The 21,077-nt window shown below is 47.6% G+C and overlaps 1 protein-coding gene across 1 annotated transcript; it reads right to left on the minus strand.

Moving 5' to 3' along the window:
- Positions 1-11,065: 11,065 nt before the first annotated feature.
- LOC140562119 (regakine-1-like) lies at positions 11,066-12,352 on the minus strand. The gene is made up of 3 exons (XM_072687524.1): positions 12,258-12,352; positions 11,811-11,922; positions 11,066-11,253 (listed from the first exon to the last, which is right to left on the minus strand). The coding sequence occupies exons 1-3, from the start codon at positions 12,331-12,333 to the stop codon at positions 11,133-11,135; spliced, it is 309 nt and encodes a 102-aa protein (XP_072543625.1). The 5' UTR covers positions 12,334-12,352; the 3' UTR covers positions 11,066-11,132.
- Between the last annotated feature and the right edge of the window lie 8,725 nt (positions 12,353-21,077).

A 21,077-nucleotide genomic window follows, 5' to 3' on the forward strand; every position in this document is an offset into this window, starting at 1 on the left:
CATTTTACAGATGATGGTTGTTTGTTGGTCAAAAGGCTTCCACTAAAACAGCTCATTACTGTCCTGCAAAAACATCATAACTCCAAAACAGCTTTCCAGGAGAAGGGAAAAAATTAAGATTAATGATTAATGGTAAAAAATAAAAATGGCTAAAATGGAGATGCAATGTTTTTGGAACAGTAATGGAATGTAACCTGTTATCTCTCTGAATATTATTCTCTACTGGATACAATTCACAGAAACTGTAAAATCTACTTTCAAAAGGTAAAAAAAAAAATATTGTGCTGCTGCAGTAATAATTAGTAATAAACATTAATAATTAATAATAATCAGAAATAAGCAGCAGGATAGAGAAGAGGGAGATGTTTTCTAATTATTTGATTTAGTCACTGTTTACTGTTTGCTGGATTCAGTTACATTTGCCACGTCTCTCTTATCAATCTGATCCATGACCTGCTGCACCCAGCTCTCTCCGGGGTCCACACACACACTGTCTCCCCTCCTGTAGGTAAAACTGCAGTGGAGAAAAGCTGAGTGTTAAAGGTGAAGAGATTTACTACAGAAACTGATGATCCATCATTAAACCTGACAGATACACACATTGTAACACACACAGTTATGCAGAGGAGTAATTACAACAATTAAGATGTACATTGTCCTCTACACAGCTCTGTGAAACATTATTTGCCTCTTCCAGATTTCTTCTGTTTCTGCATAAATGTTTCAGATCATCCAGCTGATTTTAATATCAGATAAAGAAAACATGAGTTCATTCATTAAAGATAAAGATTTATTTACAGCCTAAATCACCAAGCTGAAAAACAATGGGGCAATATTCATCACAGTATAGGAGAGGAACATTGGGGGTTAATGAGATTGTTCATTAAAATCTTTCCAATCAAGAGAGACGGAGAGCAGGCGATGATGTGAGTTGCTCAGCATTGTAAGATAGAAATCAGAGGAAAACTTGGTTTAAAAATAAAAGATGTGAAGTGTAAAGGTGAAGTGAAGTGTAGTGAGTTTAGAGAGGTCAGTAAACACTGTAAGAGTAAACCCAGCAGCAGATCAAAGTTATTATATTTCATATTTCTGACCCACTGGAATATTAATAAAGAACGGGGGTGGAGACTCACATCACTCCAGCTTTTGTACAGTCAGATCTCGTTTCTTCATACTTCATGATGAGTTTTACAGGAATTCTCCTCTTATAGTAACTAAAACAGCATATATCTGATCCACGTGCATCTGTGTGACAATGACAATAATAATAAGATGATGATAAAGATGAAGATGATGAAGAAGCTCCTAATGAAGCAGTAGTGAAGGTGAGTCTGAACACTGAGGGATGAGGTGAACACTGAACAGGTGTTAATGAGGATGAAGTGAATCTGAAAGTGAATCAGTTTAATGAAGCTACAACAGCTGTGATTCTCTAACTGCTGTAATAATAATAATAATAATAATAATAATAATATACATTTGATATTGTTCTCACAACATTAACAATTGTTGTTAACAGTGTGAGTAAATCTACAGTAATCTGAGAGTAATTAAGAATGTAATTAGACTGTAATTAAAGGTACAGTCATTAACTCAGGTAATAAAGATGAGCAGAGATGAAAGAATGATGAACCCGAGGATGAACTTACTGTTTCCCTCCACACAGGACTGAAGGTAGAGGATGACCAGCAGAGCCAGGAGGAGAGAACCACACCAGCCTCTCATGACTGCGTCTTCAGCTGCAGGAGATGATGATGAAGATGATTATGATGATGATCTGATATTCTGGAATGAGGCAATTTCATTGTGCTCTCAGTTTTATAAACAGATAAGGAGGGGTGGAGTTTAGATGACTGAAAAAAAAAATTCCACAGGAAACCCATATGTGGTTCTCACTTACAGCGAGACATGATCAGTTATCTGGTACACATTAGTCATTAGAGGAGATAACCACAACCATTCTATCAATAGTTTTAAACAAATATTAATGAGTGAAGGAAATGGCATATCTGTTCATACAGTGGTTCTGTTTGTCAGTAAAACAGTTTTCAATACAATAGACAGCTGCTGCTTCTCTTTTTTGTGTGACTTGATTGATCGCAGTACAGCAGTAGCAGCCACGGTCACATTAAGCATGGTAGCCAAACTGCAGTGGTTTTACTGCCTCTTTAGTGTAAACACACTCAGTTTTAACAGGTGAATTCTCAGACTCAGTAAACAATCAGAAAGCAGTGAAGGAACAGAATTACAGTGACATTTTAACAGAATTAATCATATAAACATCCTCATCCACTGTACAAGGCCTAGATGAAAAGTCTAGATAAGACATACGAGGAGAGAGCAACCACAGTGCTATAAAGAAGAAAATAATAAACAACAGGTTAGTCCTAAACTTCTGCTAGACCACATGAATACTGTTTATTCAGTGGCTCTTCCCCCTAAATCTGTTCATTGTATATTCCCATCAGCAGGTTGCCCCTTATCAATTGACCCACAGACCCGCAAGCAGATTAAAGGGGCGGAGCCACAGACTAAATGTCATGATCCACTCGGTCTGACAATGACGGGAGAACACTCGCAGGGGATGGACCGAAGCGAGGAGTTTATTGATAACAATAAACCATAAACAAAACAGAAATGCAGCACCAATAACAAGGGATACAGAAGAACTAAACAAAACCGTGACAAACAATACTGGGCAAACAAAAGGAACTCACCTGGGCCTGGTGAGGCACTAGGGCAGTGCTAGCTGCCGGGGCTGAGCCAATACCATTACTCAGAAACATAAACCTCCAAGCCGAGCCTGGGAAAACTATGAACTAGGACATATAGAGTAGCGCTAGTCAGGCGCATAGAACTTACTAGACTTGAGAGCGTGAGGAGTCAGCCACCAAACCTAGACGACTGTTTCGGTCCAACGGTGAGGAGAGCTAACTGCTAAAACAAGCTGAAGAGTCGCTCACTCCAGGAGCTCCAGGACCCCAGCTTGCTGAACCGAGAAAGCCTGGCGAAAGATCGCCACAGACCTACATTAGCTCCCAAATGGACCTTGAGGCAAGAGTAGCCTAGCTAGTTAGCTTCCCCTGCTAAGCTAGCTAGGTAGAGAGAGAGTCCTCTAGTACGAGGATGCACTCTACAGACCAGACCGGTGAATACTGAGTCTCTACCGTTAACTGAATAACCTGGGTGCATGTGGTGCACTAAGGGTAATCCTCGGCCACCAGCAGCTGGCCCTAGGCCTACTTAAATACACCAGCCCACAGGTGTAACACATTAACCAAACAAAGAATAGTCACCTGACAAACAAAACCAGAAACCAAAATGGCGACGAGGGGCGTCAACCCAAAAGTCCATTTCAACATAAAAGTCCTTCCTTTGAATAAACCTGACATGGTTCAGTAACAAATAGTTCATCTTCTCCTGTGAGCCGCGGCCCGGGACTGCCTTTGGGGCGGGCGTGACAGAAGGCCAGTGGTTGCGCACCTCAGTGAGTTCTGGGCCATCTCGGCCCAGACCAGATACCGGGACCAGTTGCTGGGGTAGTCGTGACAGTACAGCCGTAAGAACTTCCCCAGCTCCTGGTTAGTGCGCTCGCACTGGTCATTAGAATGGGGGTGATAACCCGAGGACAGGCTTACACTCACCCCCAGATGTTCACAGAAGGCACCCCATACCTTAGATGTGAACTGGGCCCCCCGGTCAGATACTATGTCACCCGGAATCCCGAAATTCCGGAGGACGTGGTCTACCAAGGCTTGAGCAGTCTGCATTGCTGAGGGCAATGCAGAGAATGGTATGAACCTAACCCCTCGTGAGAAACGGTCCACTAATGAACGGTCAGTAATGAAGTCAACAGCCAGGTGAGACCACGGACGTTCAGGAATGGGTAGCGGCATGAGCTTCCCCGATGGGAGCATCTTTGGGGTCTTACATTGAGCACACTCGCTGCATGATGCCACTACCCGATGTATATCGTCTATCTCTGTATCCAGGTCCCACTGAATTGCCGCAACGGTGACACCCGATGGCAGGATGGGTGCTGGAGCGGTCTCTCCCTCATCCACAGACTGGTGAATACGAGAGAGAGCGTCCGCTTTGGTGTTGCGGTAGCCCGGACGATACAAGATTGTAAATCTGAACCTGGCGAAGAACAGGGACCACCTAGCTTGCCGGGGGTTCAGACACTTGGCATTTCTCAAAAATTCTAGATTCTTGTGATCCGTTAATACCAGGAATGGGTAGGCAGCACCCTCTAACCAATGACACCACTCTCCGAGCGCCATTTTGACTGCTAGGATCTCCCTATCCCCTACCCTGTAATTCCGTTCGGCCCCCGTGAGCTTTTTTGAGTAGAAAGCCACCGGATGGAGTCTATCGTTCTCCCCGTGACGTTGGGAGAGAACCGCCCCCACCCCGGTGTTGGAGGCATCCACCTCGACCACGAACGGTTTACGGGGGTCGGGGTGACGCAACAGCGGGGCCGACATGAATGCGCGTTTGAGCGCCTGGAAGGAGTCCTCCGCGGCCGACATCCACGTGATGTGCCGGGGAGCGCCCTTAAGTAACGACGTTATCGGGGCTGCCAACCTGCTAAAATCCCGGATAAACCGTCAATAAAAATTTGCAAAACCTAGGAACCGCTGGACCTCCTTAACGGAGCCAGGTGACGGCCAGTCCAAGACTGCCTGGACTTTGGTCTGATCCATCTGAACGCCCTGCTCGCTGATAACGTACCCCAGAAAAGGGATCTCATGGACGTGGAACACGCACTTCTCTAATTTAGCGAATAGCAGGTGGGCCCTGAGCCTCGCCAGGACCAGACGAAATTGACGGATGTGCATATACAGGTCGGGGGAGTACACTAGAATGTCATCCAGAAAGACCACCACAAAGCGTCCGAGGTAGTCTTTCAGGATGTCATTTATGAAAGCCTGGAAGACGGAGGGGGCATTAGCTAACCCATACGGCATAACCCGGTACTGGAAATGCCCCCTGGTGGTCATGAACGCCGCCTTCCATTCGTCCCCCTCCCTGATACGCACCAGGTTATACGCACTGCGGAGATCCAATTTTGTGAATATCCGGGCTCCCCGCAGCTGCTCAAGAGCGGAAGGCACCAACGGCATAGGAAACGGGTACCTATTGGTGATTGCGTTGATAATCTATACATGGCCTTAGCCCACCCCCCTTCTTCCTGATAAAAAAAAAAACCCAGAAGCCACCGGAGACTTGGACAGAGTGATGTATCCCTGAGCTAAAGCCTCTGAAATGTAGTCCTCCATTGCTCTCTCTTCTTCCCCCATAAGGGGGTAGATCCTGGCTTTAGGTAGACTGGCCCCTTCAACCAGATCTATGGCGCAATCGTAAGGGCGATGGGGGGGGGGGGGGGGGGGGGGAGTTTAGTGGCACTGGACTTACTGAACTTACTGGGTTAGTAGGACGACCAAGAAGCTGGTCTAACCTAATAGCGAGCGCGATAAGCTCATCAAGCTCAAGCGACTCACCCCGGCATGCCATCTCCCACTGCAGACGCGGATTAAGTCTGTTGCGGAACAGTGCCACCAAGGCCGGCTGGTTCCATCCGCTACCAGCGGCTAGCGTTCGGAACTCCAGCGCATACTGGGCTGCCGGCTTGGAGCCCTGCTCCATCCGCAGCAGGAGATCGCTCTTAGTGAGCCCCTCTCGGGGGTGTTGGAACACTGCCTTGAACTGCTTCAAATAGTCCGGGAAGGGCTTCTCACTGAGGTCCTCCCAGGTGGCTGTGGCCCAGTCCAGAGCTTTTCCAGCGAGTCGGGATACGAGAAAGGCGATCTTCGCCTGGTCAGTGCCGGTTGGGTGATTATTAAAGAAAACCGCACACTGTAGCAAGAACCCCTCGCAAAGCTCTGGATCGCCATGGTACGTATCCGGTCTTTCAACCGGATACGGGCTAGGGGAAGTCGTGACAGGGCTGGGAGGACTAGGGGGCTCCAACGAAGTCTGAACCAGATTCGTGAGCCCCTGGATGCCACCCACTAGTTGGGCAACTTGTTGCTGCTGATCAGCCTGTTGCTGCACCAGGCGACCAACCGTCTCTGACACACTCTGTAATGTGTGTTGCTGCTGCACCAGGAATCGACCCTGGGCGCAAACAGCCTGACCCAAGGCCTCCATCCCCGCTGTTCGGAGGCGGTCGGCCGAGGATTCTGTCATGATCCACTCGGTCTGACAATGACGGGAGAACACTCGCAGGGGATGGACCGAAGCAAGGAGTTTATTGATAACAATAAACCATAAACAAAACAGAAATGCAGCACCAATAACAAGGGATACAGAAGAACTAAACAAAACCGTGACAAACAATACTGGGCAAACAAAAGGAACACACCTGGGGCTGGTGAGGCACTAGGGCAGTGCTAGCTGCCGGGGCTGAGCCAATACCATTACTCAGAAACATAAACCTCCAAGCCGAGCCTGGGAAAACTATGAACTAGGACATATAGAGTAGCGCTAGTCAGGCGCATAGAACTTACTAGACTTGAGAGCATGAGGAGTCAACCACCAAACCTAGACGACTGTTCCGGTCCAACGGTGAGGAGAGCTAACTGCTAAAACAAGCTGGAGAGTCGCTCACTCCAGGAGCTCCAGGACCCCAGCTTGCTGAACCGAGGAAGCCTGGCGAAAGATCGCCACAGACCTACATTAGCTCCCAAATGGACCTTGAGGCAAGAGTAGCCTAGCTAGTTAGCTTCCCCTGCTAAGCTAGCTAGGTACAGAGAGAGTCCTCTAGAATGAGGATGCACTCTACAGACCAGACCAGTGAATACTGAGTCTCTACCATTAACTGAATAACCTGGGTGCATGTGGTGCACTAAGGGTAATCCTCGGCCACCAGCAGCTGGCCCTAGGCCTACTTAAATACACCAGCCCACAGGTGTAACACATTAACCAAACAAAGAATAGTCACCTGACAAACAAAACCAGAAACCAAAATGGCGACGAGGGGTGTCAACCCAAAAGTCCATTTCAACATAAAAGTCCTTCCTTTGAATAAACCTGACATGGTTCAGTAACAAATAGTTCATCTTCTCCTGTGAGCCGCGGCCCGGGACCGCCTTTGGGGCGGGCGCGGCGGCGCGGGCGTGACACTAAACATCTCACACAATTCTTATATTGTGTTTAATTACCTGTTCTCTGGACAGGGACACCCCAAAATGATGAACAAATGTTATATAAATATCCTTTGATCCACTGCAACCTTAATAAAGGATAAAGGTTTAAAACTGACACCAATCCAGCTTTAAGACAGTCACTTTTTGTAACTTGTACATTCATGAGAAGTATAACAGGGATTTCTGCCTTGTAGAAACTGAAAAAGTGTTCCTCTGGTCCATTTACCTTTACATTAAAATAAACAAATAAAGCTAACAACTAATACTGAATATAATAGTATAATAATCATGTGTGGTCTTCAACTGGAGGATATAGTAACCACTGAACTGTATATCTGAAAGTATGAGGCAGTTTAATAAAGCAGGTGATTGATATGGAGTTGCTACTTGGTTGCTAGGGGGTGCGTATTTCATCACGGCCGTGCTGTGACAACCTTAAATGACCTTGAACTATTTCAAAATTTTCAATAAAAGTCACTATATCACCAATCTGTTCCACTGTAACACCATCTGTTCTTCTGCTCTGGTTAGTTGAAATAATCACAATATAATAATAGAATCATAGTAGTGATGGTAAGAGTAATGAAAGTAATGGTGGTAATAATAACAATAGTGGCAGATAGTGAACTCGGTTGACACGGTTGGCAGATTAGCCTGGCGGTCAGTCTGGTGGGTGGGCAGGTGGTCTATTGCAGATGCAGGGGATCCCAGCAGACATTCTCCCAACAGGTCAGACCAGATAAGTGTGCAGTCATTAATTCACAAGGTAAAGAGAGATAGACTTATGGAAAACAGAGAACAAGTACAATTTCAGAGTGTGGCTGACGACTCCAGCAGGCCTGATTTTAACAGCCTAATTAAAAGAAAAGAGCCAGAAGGTAACACAGACATGGGAGCACCCTGAAACACTGGCATCCATCCGCTCCACAGATATGGGAGATATTTCAAATCAAATCAAGTTTATTTTCCAGTTACATGGACATGTGTAAAGGTGTGTCATGCCTGATACTGGCTTTGTCATTCTATGTATGAACTTTCCCTATTGGTCCATTGTCCCTTAATGGACAAGCACCTCCTCAACACTACTACTCCCAGAATGCATCTGTTCATCATGTGAACCCAGATATCTGCTGAATTCTAATTAGGTTCACCTGTATCATTTTACTCCAGCCTTTATAAACCTGTTTAGATTATGCTTTGCAAAGTATTGTCATTGTTTCCCAGCGACATACCAGAAGATGTTTGACCCCTTTTTGACAGCGTTCCTCCTGAACTCAGTGATTCCTCCCTCCCTGGCCCTTGTCCCATCAGCGGACTTCCTGTGCTGCTCCAACTGCTACATGCTACTGCAGAAGATTGCTGTGCTGGAGACAAAATTGCTCAGCATTCTACCAGGAAAAGACAGGAGAAACCCTACTACACTAATACAGCACAACAGGCTAAGCTAAGGCTAGAACGCTCAACAGACTTCCCAAAGTTTGACAGGGTTCAGGCAAAACCGGGTAGAAGAATCAAGCCATGCATCAATTCCCAGAGGTGACAGTAGTGAAACAGACGTTTCTTCTGTGATGTCGAAGATTTGAATTTTCGGAACATATCTTCTTTGAATTAATTGTCACACGAGATGCTCAGACTAAATCTGTTTCGATTAAGTAAAGGTACATTAACAAGAGTACTAGTCCTCAGTTTATGAAGGCCATATCTATGTCACCAACTATAAGTGCAGAGTCGGTTAATGAACTCTTGGATAATTTTGCCTTGAAAAATTCAAATGTAATGGATGTTGTTGCACCTGTGAAAATGAAGAATATTTTGAGCAAACTGAAGGCCCTGTGGCAAAATACAATGATGGTAATAGCTTTTAAAAGAGTTGCCATTAGTCCTGCGGGTATCACCAAGGTGGACACTGGTGTTAACTGGCCTACTCCCACAAAGGTTCAAGACAAAAAGTTCCAAAGGTTGAACCCTTGCCAGGCCCGTTGGTCACTGTTTTCCCCTGACTGTAGTTTTCAATTTCCAACTAGCCCAAGTCTCAGAATGGTAAAGCTCATGCCCTGTCAGGTGCAGATGAATTTTTCAATAATGATTCTCCTTCTGAGATCATTCTGCAACCTAGAGTTGTAATATTGTATATTGGATGGGTAGAAATTATGAAATAGAGAGGGCCCTAAGAGATGTGGTAGTACCGACTTAGTGTTGGTTACATGTCCCTGTTCTGTTTCATGACTGTTTAATCACTTGGGCCCATTCACCCATTTCTTCTGGTCATCCTGGGGACACATAAACATAGCAGCTGTTAGTCAATAGATATTGGAGGGAAAGTATGTCAAGTGATATGCATAAGTTTACCTCATCCTGTTCAGTCTGTTCACAGTGTAAAACTCCAAAGACATTGCCAGCCAGTAAATTGGTACCATTACCTGTCATCAGCATCATCCAGAGAAGCCTGTGCCTCATCCTAGGGGCCATTCTAGACGGGACCTTTCCAGCTCTTCCAGGGTGCTTCCAGGCGGTGATCCCGATAGCTTTGTTCTGGCCCAATCAATGGACTAGAACCTCCTTAACACTACAACTCCCAGAATGCATATGTTCTTGCGTTTGTTATATCTGGAATTCTAACTAGTTTCAGTGTCATATTACTTCAGTCTGTAAAACATTACTCTAACCTGTTTCTTTGGACTATACTCTGCAGAGCATTGCCTGCACTGTTGTCATATGAATGCATGTATGTATTTATTAATTTCAGTGACACTACTGGGAAAAGAATTAGCTTTCAAATGTAGCCTGTCCCTTTCACTCTTTAAAATTAAGAAAGTTTGGTGATTGGTTGAATATTGATGAAAGACCAACTTTTACTAGCTGCAGTTTAATGACCAGAGTTTAATTTACCCGAGTGTAACCCTGGAGACACAACAAATGGGCATCACAAGCATTTATACTAATCTAGGTCATTTATTCTGCATTGTGGTTTGGTAGGACTAAGAAGCCTTACTTGATTGAGGGAATTCATGAACGCAGCCTTACTGATCATAGTGAAGATTTCTTGCATCACAGTGGCTGATTTAGTGAGTGAAGGATCAACAACCTCACAGCCTTCTGGCTGGCAGAAGATCGGCTTGTGAGCTGGGCCTAACAGACCCGATGAGTCAGGAACTTCCCTTGAGGACATTCAGAAGTCTTTCAGTGCACACTTGGATGCAACTTGCTAAAACTGGAAAGCTAAGTATCAGTCAGGAAGACGGGGACAGCCCTGATCTCAACAGCTAAGCTTACACAAAAGGAAACTTCCAAGCTGTGAACATTAGATGTCATTGGCAGGATATTGGTAAATCACTTGTTATATCTGAATAACATAACATTTATCTTTATAAATCTAAAATGTGTTCTGAGTTTCCAGACTGCCCCAAAAATGCTTTGAAGATGTAGCCTAATGAGAGTTATTGATAACAGAAAAGTTTTCAACCAGGGAAGAGAAGCTGTTAATCCTTGTTTCATGAATCAAAAGGGAGTTTGGCTCTGGAAGATTTTCTTTCCTTCAGTGTGAGGGAAAGTAAAAGCAGATGGTTATAAAAATAAACAAACTGTACAAATAAAACATGAATTTGACAGTTTAAGATCTTTATTAGAGAGGAGAGGAGCAGAAATCTGAGCGAGAGACGAGTCTAGAGCTGACCAACTCACATGTTTATGAAGAACAATAAAAAGGTTATTACTGTTATTATATTAAATCAGAACTGGACCAGCCTAAATCTAACCTTGAATCCTTTAATCTTGTTTAGAATACAATTCACAGAAACTGTAGAATCTACTTTCAAAAGTTCAAAAACAAAAAGCATTGTGCTGCTGCAGTAATAATCAGTAATAAGCATTAATAATCAGAAATAACCATTAATAATCAGTAATAATCAGACAAACATTAATAATCAGAAATAAAAAACAGGAGGTGTTTTTTAATTATTTGACAGGTAATTTAGTCACTGTTTACTTTTTGCTGGATTCAGTTACATTTGCCACGTCTCTCTGATCGATCTGATCCATGACCTCCTGCACCCAGCTCTCTTCGGGGTCCACACACACACTATCTCCCCTCCTGTAGGTAAAACTGCAGTGGAGAAAAGCTGAGTGTTAAAGGTGAAGAGATTTACTACAGAAACTGATGATTCAACATTAAACCTGACACACACACACACTGTAACACACACTGTAACACACACATGCTGTGAAACAGTATTTGCCACTTCCAGATTTCTTCTGTTTCTGCATAAATGTTTCACATCATCCAGCTGATTTTAATATCAGATAAAGAAAACATGAGTTCATTTATTAAAGAGAAAGATTTATTCGCAGCCTAAATCACCAAGCTGAAAAATATGAGGAGATATTCATCGCAGTATAGGAGAGGCACATTAGGGGTTAATGAGATTGTTAATTTAAATCTTTCCAATTATGAGAGACGGAGAGAGCAGGAGATGTGTTAGCAGCTCTGAGAAACTACAAATGATATAAAAATAAAAGATGTGAAGTGTAAAGATGAGGTGAAGTGTAGTGAGTTTAGAGAGGTCAGTAAACACTGTAAGAGTAAACCCAGCAGCAGATTAAAGTTATTATATTTCATATTTCACACTGGAATATTCATAAAGAACGGGGGTGGAGACTCACCTCACTCCAGCTTTTGTACACTGAGGTCCTGTTTCTTCATACTTCACAATGAGTTTTACAGGAATTTTTCTCGTATGGAAACTGAAACAGCATTGCTGTGGTCCATGTGCATCTGTGTGAACAAATAAAATATAATGAAAAGAAGAAGAAGATGAAGATGATGAAGAAGCTACTAATGAAGCAGTAGTGAAGGTGAGTCTGAACACTGAGGGATGAGGTGAACTTTGAACAGGTGTTAATGAGGATGAAGTGAATCTGAAAGTGAATCAGTTTAATGAAGAATAATAACAATAATAATATACATTTGATATTGTTCTCTCAATATTCTATAATTCTTAACAGTGCGAGTAAATCTTCTGTAACCTGAGAGAGTAATTAAGAATGTAATTAGACTGTAATTAAAGGTACAGTCACATGAAAGAATGATGAATCAGAGGATGAACTTACTGTTTCCCTCCACACAGGACTGAAGGTAGAGGATGACCAGCAGAGCCAGGAGGAGAGAACCACACCAGCCTCTCATGACTGTGTCTTCAGCTGCAGGAGATGATAATGATGATGATGATGAAGATGATGAAATGAGGCAATCTCATCTTGCACCCAGTTTTATAAACAGGTTGGGGGTGGAGTTTGGGTGAGGGGGTAAAGTGAATAAAACAAAAATACATATTTTCCACAGGAAACCAATCTGTGGTTCTCGCGAGACATGATCAGTTATCTGCACCTTAGTGATTAGAGGAGATAACCACAATCGTTCCATTGACAGTTTTAAATGAATAATGGTATAGCTGTTCATACGACTGTTCTGTTTGCAGAGAAACACTGATGTTGAAAATAAATTTGAATAAAAAGTTGCCGAATGTTCCCTCAAGCCAGGAACAAAGTCGCTTTCAGAAAAAGAGTACCATTTCCAAAAGACGACATACAGCCAGGATTGCCACTGTAATGAGAGACAGCTGAGTACCTACTTGCAGCAGACGGGGCAGTAAAGCGATCCCTTACACATTGTAACACAGCCACAGGAACTGCTGCTACGCGACTGCAAACTTCACCTGATCTGAGAGTCAGTTAACATCTAATCTAGTTAACAGTTAACAGCATGTCTCTCGCCAGTATGAGACAGAGGACACTAGCCAACTTGCTGAGTAGCGAAAGCCAGTAGAGCAGATCCTAGCCTCTCAGCCATGGAGCTATTACAGAGACTTGGGTTTGCAGAAGAAGGGTGTTGGGTGTATTTGCTTCATATATGTGTAAATAAGACATGCTTGAGTTGACTCACATTGCTTTCTTCTTCTGTATCTCTGAACTTTGCATGGTCCTCCAGTCATGTGACTTCGCCTCACCACAGGCTGAGATACAGATTGAGGGGTTGATGTTCTGATAGGATGTTGAAGTGGGCAGATCACATTAGGCAAACATTTTAAATGAGCAGACAAAAAGCCTTCTCAAATTCTTTGCAGAGGATCTGGTAATGATACCTGAATATTTCTTAATAATTTCTTTCTTCATCATTTTTGCTCTGCATTTAAAAAGAAACTGGCAAGGGATGCACTCATCCTTTTGACAGCTGGATATTTAAAAAATACGATACTGGAAAGGCTAAAGTAACAGGCGTGCACAGTAGCTTTGCTATTGTTTATCTAATTGGAACAGTGTGCACCTATCCCATTTGAGAATCAGCCCTTATCTGACTGAATAACACTTTTGAAAAAAAACCTTGATTTTAGTGGGCCCACCACACACACAGAGTTTACCAATGTTGAACAGTTCAATTAATATGATCATACATATAACCATGACCACATTCTGTAAATAACGCAGTAAGACGACTCCAGTAAACAATCAGAAAGCAGTGAAGGGTCCAGACTAACAGTAGAAGTAAAGTTCACCAGAATCTCTTTTAACAGAATTAATCATATAAACATCCAACGCCCTCATAAACCTGTAGAGGGCCTAGATGAAGGGCCTAGATAAGACCTAAGAGGAGACAAAGAGAACAGTGCCATAGAGAAGAAAATAATACACAACAGTTTAGCCCAAAATACCTAGTGATAATTGCACTGTGTCATGCTGGCTAGGCGAGACAAGGGAACACTCGCAGGGACAGAGCAATGCAGAGAAAACAGTCTTTAATGACCGAACCAAATAGAACAAACACAAACAAAACGAGGCAGCAAAGTACAGGGTCCAATAAACAGAAACCAAACAGGTGACAACCGAAAGGGGATAAACCAGGAAAAAACACCTGAGGCTGGAAAGCCGTCCGGGAGCAAAGCGAGAGGGGACAAATCAAAAACCACGCTCGTCAGGCGCTGACGAACTTACTCAACTCAGGTGCTAGGGAACCGGACGCCAAATCACCTTAGCGACCAACCGGTGTACCAGACAGCGAACTCCTGAACGAGAAACCGCTCCGATAGAGCATATACTACTTGACTTTGTAGAACTTCCTAGAAGTCTCCAGACCATGAAGCCAACCTTACAGCTTGGCATCGCAAGAGTAATTCTCGGCGCCGATGCCTCTGCGTTTGCTCCCTTTGTACTCCAGCACTCAGGTGAAACAAATCAGATTTAAACACAAAACATGGCGCCTTACTGCGACCGCTGTCAACATAAAAGTCCTTAGTGAGCAAACCAACAGGAGGAACAGAAAGTACGTGAACATAGAAATTAACCTAACATTGACTGAAAAGTTCCGAGGAGCCTGTGGACCGCGGCCCGAAGCCGCCCCTGGGGGGGGCGCGGCGCCGCAGGGCTGACAGTACCCCCCCGAGGCGGCCGGTCGGGTCCCCCAACGGGGACGCCCCGGTCGCCGGCCAGATGCCCGAGAGCCCAGAACGTCCGGGAGCGGGCCCACTCGGTCCAACGAGACGGACCGTGGCACCTGCTGACTGGAGAGCCCTCCACGGGCGGGGGCCCACGGCTTCTTGGGGCGACCGCGAGGCCTGGGAGCCGGCTTGTCCGGATAGCGTTCATGAAACTCCTGGACCAATGCCGGGTCCAGGACGTTACTAGCCAGTTCCCAGGAGCGTTCCTCCGGACCATACCCTTCCCAGTCCAGCAGATACTGCAGTCGGCCCCCGCGCCGTCGGGAGTCCAGTACTCGCCGGACCGTGTAAGCGGGCGTCCCTTCCACCTCTACAGGCTCCGGCGGCGTGTCCGCCGGGGTGGCCTCGTCCAGGGGCCCTGACACCACAGGCTTGAGCTGCGAAACATGAAACACAGGATGCATTCGTGAGTGTGGGGGTAAACGAACCTTAACCGAAACCTCATTGACATGTTTGACAACCTCGAATGGACCCATGTACTTAGCTGCCAGTTTCTGAGACGGAAGACCAGTCCGAAAGTTCCGTGTGGAGACCCATACGCGATCTCCAGGCGCGTATGACGGGGTCTCCCCAGGCTTCCTATCCGCCTGTGTCTTGTAGCGCCACAGGAAGGTCTGGATGTGCTGATGGGTCTTGGTCCAGACGTTGCGGCGCATCCATGCATCTACTGCTGGTACCTGGGTCTCCGCAGCAGTCCAAGGGGCCAACGGGGGTTGGTAGCCTAACATGCACTGATAGGGGGTGAGGCCAGTGGTCGCGCACTTTAGCGAGTTCTGGGCCATCTCGGCCCAAACCAGATACCGCGACCAGTCGCTGGGGTAGTCGTGACAGTAGATTCGCAGAAACTTCCCCAGCTCCTGGTTAGTGCGCTTGCACTGGCCATTGGTCTGAGGGTGGTATCCTGAGGACAGACTTACACTCACCCCCAGGTGCTCGCAAAACGCACCCCACACCCGGGATGTGAACTGGGCCCCTCGGTCTGATACTATGTCCTTCGGGATTCCGAAATTCCGGAGGACATGGTCTACCAGGGCTTGGGCCGCCTGCATGGCTGTGGGCAACGTAGGGAACGGGATGAACTTAACCCCCCTCGAGAATCGATCCACCACCGTCATCACCACCGTGTAACCCCCGGATTCGGGCAGATCCGTGACAAAGTCTACCGCCAGGTGAGACCACAGGCGGTCAGGGACGGGCAGAGGCATGAGCTTCCCCGAAGGGAGCGTCTTGGGGGTCTTGCACAGGGCGCAGGTGCTACATGAAGCAATTATACGGTGAATGTCTGCCCGCATCCCTTCCCACCAGTACTTGGCCGCCAGTAGGTGGAAAGTACGGGTCTCACCTGGGTGGCCGGCCGTTGGAGAGGCGTGGGCCCAGCCAACGAGCCTCTCCCGGAACGTGCTCGGTACGTAGACCCTGTCTGGGGGGCACACTGTGGGAACGACGGTGCGGGAAAGTGCCTCGGCTATCTCCGTATCTAGGTCCCATTGTATCGCCGCGACTGAGACCGAAGGTGGTAACAAGGGTACCGGGTCGACCTCCCCCCCCTCCGCCGTTAGGTGGATGCGGGAGAGGGCATCCGCCTTAGTGTTACGGGAGCCCGGCCTGTATGTGATGTGGAACTGGAACCTTGCGAAAAACAGGGACCACCTGGCCTGTCGGGGGTTCAGACACTTAGCTTGCCGGAGATACTCGAGGTTCTTATGGTCGGTAAGGACTAGGAATGGGTGGGCAGCCCCCTCCAACCAATGACGCCACTCGGACAGTGCCATCTTAACCGCCAGGAGCTCCCGATCCCCTACCCCGTAGTTCCTCTCTGCTCCTGTGAGCTTCTTGGAATAGAACGCAATGGGGTGTAAGCGGTCGCTTACCTCCTGTCTCTGTGACAGGACGGCCCCCACCCCTGTACCGGAGGCATCCACCTCCACCACGAACGGCCTACAGGGATCGGGGTGTCGTAACAACGGGGCCGACGTGAAAGCACGCTTGAGTGCTTGGAACGAGTCCTCCGCGGCGGGCATCCAAATGATGCGCCGCGGGGCTCCCTTTAGCAATGACGTGATGGGCGCTGCGAAACTACTGAAGTCTCTGATGAACCTCCTGTAGAAGTTCGCAAACCCCAGAAAACTTTGTACTTCCTTGACCGAGCCTGGTGTCGGCCAGTCCCGGACTGCCTGAACCTTTGCCTGATCTATAAGAACCCCCCGTTCGCTGATGATGTAACCCAGAAAAGGTATCTCCGGCACGTGGAACACACACTTTTCTAGTTTCACAAACAGCAGGTGGGACCTGAGTCTCGCCAGGACCAGGCGGACGTGGCGCACATGGGTGACCAGGTCGGGGGAGTACACCAGTATGTCGTCCAGAAAGACCACCACGAATCGTCCGAGGTAGTCCTTCAGGACGTCATTGATGAATGACTGGAAGACGGAGGGGGCGTTGGCTAGGCCATACGGCATGACCCGATACTGGTAATGCCCCCTGGTGGTCATAAACGCCGTCTTCCACTCACAGCTTGCTAAACACTCAGGACCCCCGCAACTGTTCGAGGGCAGACGGGACCAACGGCATGGGATAGGGGAAGCACCTGGTAATAGCGTTGAGTGCCCGGTAGTCTATACACGGCCTCAACCCCCCCCCCTTTCTTCTGAATGAAAAAAAACCCTGACGCTACGGGAGACTTAGACGGAGTGATGTACCCCTATGCTAAGGCTTCGTCTATATAATCCTCCATCGCCCGTTCCTCCTCCCTAGTGAGGGGGTTTCCTGGTGCAGGAAACTCGCGGCCAGGTGGACCCCAGCGGTCACATGGGTAATGAGGCGAGGACCCATGGGCTGCCCGTCCAGGGCGGTGATGCGGAGAGGTCTATGGAGTTCCTCCACCGGGATTCCCAGACGCTCCACGATGTCGGCCCTCAGGAAGCTCCCCTCCGCACCGCAGTCGATCAACGCTGCAACACACACACACTGAGACCGGTAGGTCACTAATACCGGCAACGTGATCGACCTAGACACCAGCCCCGGAACGGGCAGACTCACCGCATTAGCCATCGGTGTTAGGGTGAGAAGCCATCAGGATCCTCCTCCGGCAGTCTCTGAAGCACAGCCCCTCTCTGGTCCTACGACTGCGTTCCTCCGGTGCAAAGCGGCCGAGACCCACCTCCATGGGCTCACTCTCTGGTGTACTGGGTGAGGCGGGGGCCGCCGTACCCGCTGAACAGGAGAGTCCAATACTCCCTGGTGCACCTTGGCTGGCCTGCTTCTGGGGGCAGGCGACCGATCCCCCAGCTCCGTGGGGTCTGAGGTGAGTAGGGCGACCTAGGAGCTGGTCCAGCCGGATCGCGAGCGCGATGAAGTCGTCCAGCTCCAACGTCTCGCCCCGACAGGCCAGCTCCCGCTGCAGACGGGGGTTCAACCCGTTACAAAACAGGGCCAAGAGGGCCAGCTGATTCCATCCGCTCCCTGCCGCCAGAGTACGGAACTCCAGGGAGTATTGAGCCGCCGACTGGGAGCCCTGCTCCATGCGCAGCAGCAGGTCACCCTTGGTGAGTCCCTCTCGGGGGTGTAGAAACACCGCCTTAAAATGTTTAAGGTATTCCGAGAGGGATCCTTCGCTGAGCTCCCTCCAGGTGGCAGTGGCCCAATCCAGAGCCTTCCCTGCGAGCCGGGATACTATAAAGGCGATCTTCGCCTGGTCAGTGCCGGTCGGGGAGTTCTTAAAGAAGACCTCACACTGAAGCAAGAACCCCTCGCAAAGTTCCGGATTGCCACTGTACGTATCCGGTTTGCCAACCGGATACGCGCTATGGGGTGTGTAGACGGGACGGGGAGAGCTAGCAGGCTCCAACGAAGTCTTTACTAGATTCGTGAGCCCCTGAACGTCACCCACTAGTTGGGTGACTTGGTGCTGCTGGCCCACCTGTTGCTGCGCCAGGTGGTCCACAGTCTCTGACACGCTCAACAGAGCGTGTTGCTGCTGCCCCAAGAATTGACCTTGAGCGCGAACAGCGTGATCCAAGGCGTCCATCCCCGCTGTTCGGAGGGTGTTGGCCGAGAATTCTGTCATGCTGGCTAGGCGAGACAAGGGAACACTCGCAGGGACAGAGCAATGCAGAGAAAACAGTCTTTAATGACCGAACCAAATAGAACAAACACAAACAAAACGAGGCAGCAAAGTACAGGGTCCAATAAACAGAAACAGAAACCAAACAGGTGACAACCGAAAGGGGATAAACCAGGAAAAAACACCTGAGGCTGGAAAGCCGTCCGGGAGCAAAGCGAGAGGGGACAAATCAAAAACCGCGCTCGTCAGGCGCTGACGAACTTACTCAACTCAGGTGCTAGGGAACCGGACGCCAAATCACCTTAGCGACCAACCGGTGTACCAGACAGCGAACTCCTGAACGAGAAACCGCTCCGATAGAGCATATACTACTTGACTTTGTAGAACTTCCTAGAAGTCTCCAGACCATGAAGCCAACCTTACAGCTTGGCATCGCAAGAGTAATTCTCGGCGCCGATGCCTCTGCGTTTGCTCCCTTTGTACTCCAGCACTCAGGTGAAACAAATCAGATGTAAACACAAAACATGGCGCCTTACTGCGACTGCTGTCAACATAAAAGTCCTTAGTGAGCAAACCAACGGGAGGAACAGAAAGTACGTGAACATAGAAATTAACCTAACATTGACTGAAAAGTTCCGAGGAGCCTGTGGACCACGGCCCGAAGCCGCCCCTGGGGGGGGGCGTGGCGCCGCAGGGCTGACACACTGATTTACACACATGGACAAAATTTTTGGTACCCCTCGATTAATGAAAGAAAACCCCTAGATTTAATAGAATAAAAATTCTATGAAAATGAACAAATAATAATCCGACATTGATTTTGAACCATTGCTTCAACAGAATTATTATAAAAAGTAAACTCATTAAACAGGCCTGGACAAAAATGATGGTACCCCTGAAAATAATGTGACCAAATGGACATGTTAAATCAAGGTGTGTTTACTAATTAGCATCATAGGTGTCTACAATCTTGTAATCAGTCAGTGAGTCTATATAAAGGGCTACAGGTAGTCACTGTGCTGTTTGGTGACATGGTGTGTACCACACTCAACATGGACCAGAGGAAGCAAAGGAAAGAGTTTCAGGAGATTAGAAAGAAAATTATAGACAAGCATGTTAAAGGTAAAGGTTATAAGACCATCCCCAAGCAGCTTGATGTTCCTGTGGCTACAGCTGCACATATTATTCAGAAATGTAAGATCCATAGGACTGTAGCCAACCTCCCTGGACGTGGCTGCAGGAGGAAAATTGATGACAAAGAGACGGAAAATACGAATGGTAACAAAAGACCCCAGAAAAACTTCAAGCTGAGAGAACATCAGTGTCAGATCGCACCATCCATCATTGTTTGAGCCAAAGTGGACTTCATGGTGAGACGACCAAGGAGGACACCAGCAACCTCTTGCTGCAAACAGGGGTTCAACCCGTTGCAGAACAGGGCGACCAGTGCGGCGTGACTCCACCCACTACGCACAGCTAAGGAGCGAAACTCCAGTGCATAATGAGCTGCTGACCTGCTCTCCTGCTCCAGGCGCAGCAGCAGGTCGCCCTTTGTGATGCTCCCCCCCTCGAGGATGCTAAAACACCGCCTTGAAGTGCTTCAGGTACTCCGAGAAGGGCTTCACACTAAGCTCCTCCCAGGTGGCAGTCGCCCAATCCAAAGCTTTACCGGCGAGACGAGATACTAGAAAGATTTTCGCCTGGTCATTGCTGGCTGCGTAGCTACTTAAGTAAACCATGCACTGAAACTAGAACTCCTCGCAAAGCTTAGGATCACCAGAATACCGGTGGGCAGACCGGATATGGACTAAGGGAAATGGTGACATGGCAGGGAGAACTAGCGGGCTCCAACGAAGCTTGCAACTTCTTTGTGAGCCCCTGAATGTCACCCACTAGTTGGGCAACTTGCTGCCATTGGTCCACCTGTTGTTGCACTAGACGACTAACGGTCTCAGACACACACCGTAGGGTGTGGTGCTGCTGCCCCAAGACTTTTCCTTGGGCTCGCACAGCCTGATAAACGGCATCCCTCTCCACCGTTCGGGAGAATTCATCGAGAATTCTGTCATGACAGGTTATGCCAGACACAAAGGGATGAACACTTGCAGAGATGGGTCCAATGCAAGTAATTCATTTAACCAAAACAAGACAAACAAAAGGGGGCAAGTGAGACAAAAAAGTCAGCAACTAAAGGGCATAAACGTGAACAGTGATCAACATAACCAGAACATGGCAAACCGGGGGTTAAGCTGGGGAACCAGCTACCTGGCAAGAGTGGCTAGGCCAACTCAACCTGGAACTGCTGTGTGGCAGAGGGTCGCCTAGATGGAACGAGAGTCGTGGGTAACCTCCGGGTTGGCTGCTCGTGAACAACAG

The sequence above is a fragment of the Salminus brasiliensis genome, chromosome 9, assembly GCF_030463535.1.
Source record: "Salminus brasiliensis chromosome 9, fSalBra1.hap2, whole genome shotgun sequence".
NCBI classification, from domain to species: Eukaryota; Metazoa; Chordata; class Actinopteri; order Characiformes; family Bryconidae; genus Salminus; species Salminus brasiliensis.

What these genes read in the sequence shown, in the direction of transcription:
- LOC140562119 (XM_072687524.1), bottom strand. Translation starts at nt 12,333, where the DNA reads ATGAGAGGCTGGTGTGGTTCTCTCCTCCTGGCTCTGCTGGTCATCCTC. An exon ending in GTCCTGTGTGGAGGGAAACA is followed by an intron (nt 11,923 to 12,257) that starts GTAAGTTCATCC and finishes TTGTTCACACAG; the next exon opens with ATGCACATGGACCACAGCAA. An exon ending in TGTACAAAAGCTGGAGTGAG is followed by an intron (nt 11,254 to 11,810) that starts GTGAGTCTCCAC and finishes TCTCCACTGCAG; the next exon opens with TTTTACCTACAGGAGGGGAG.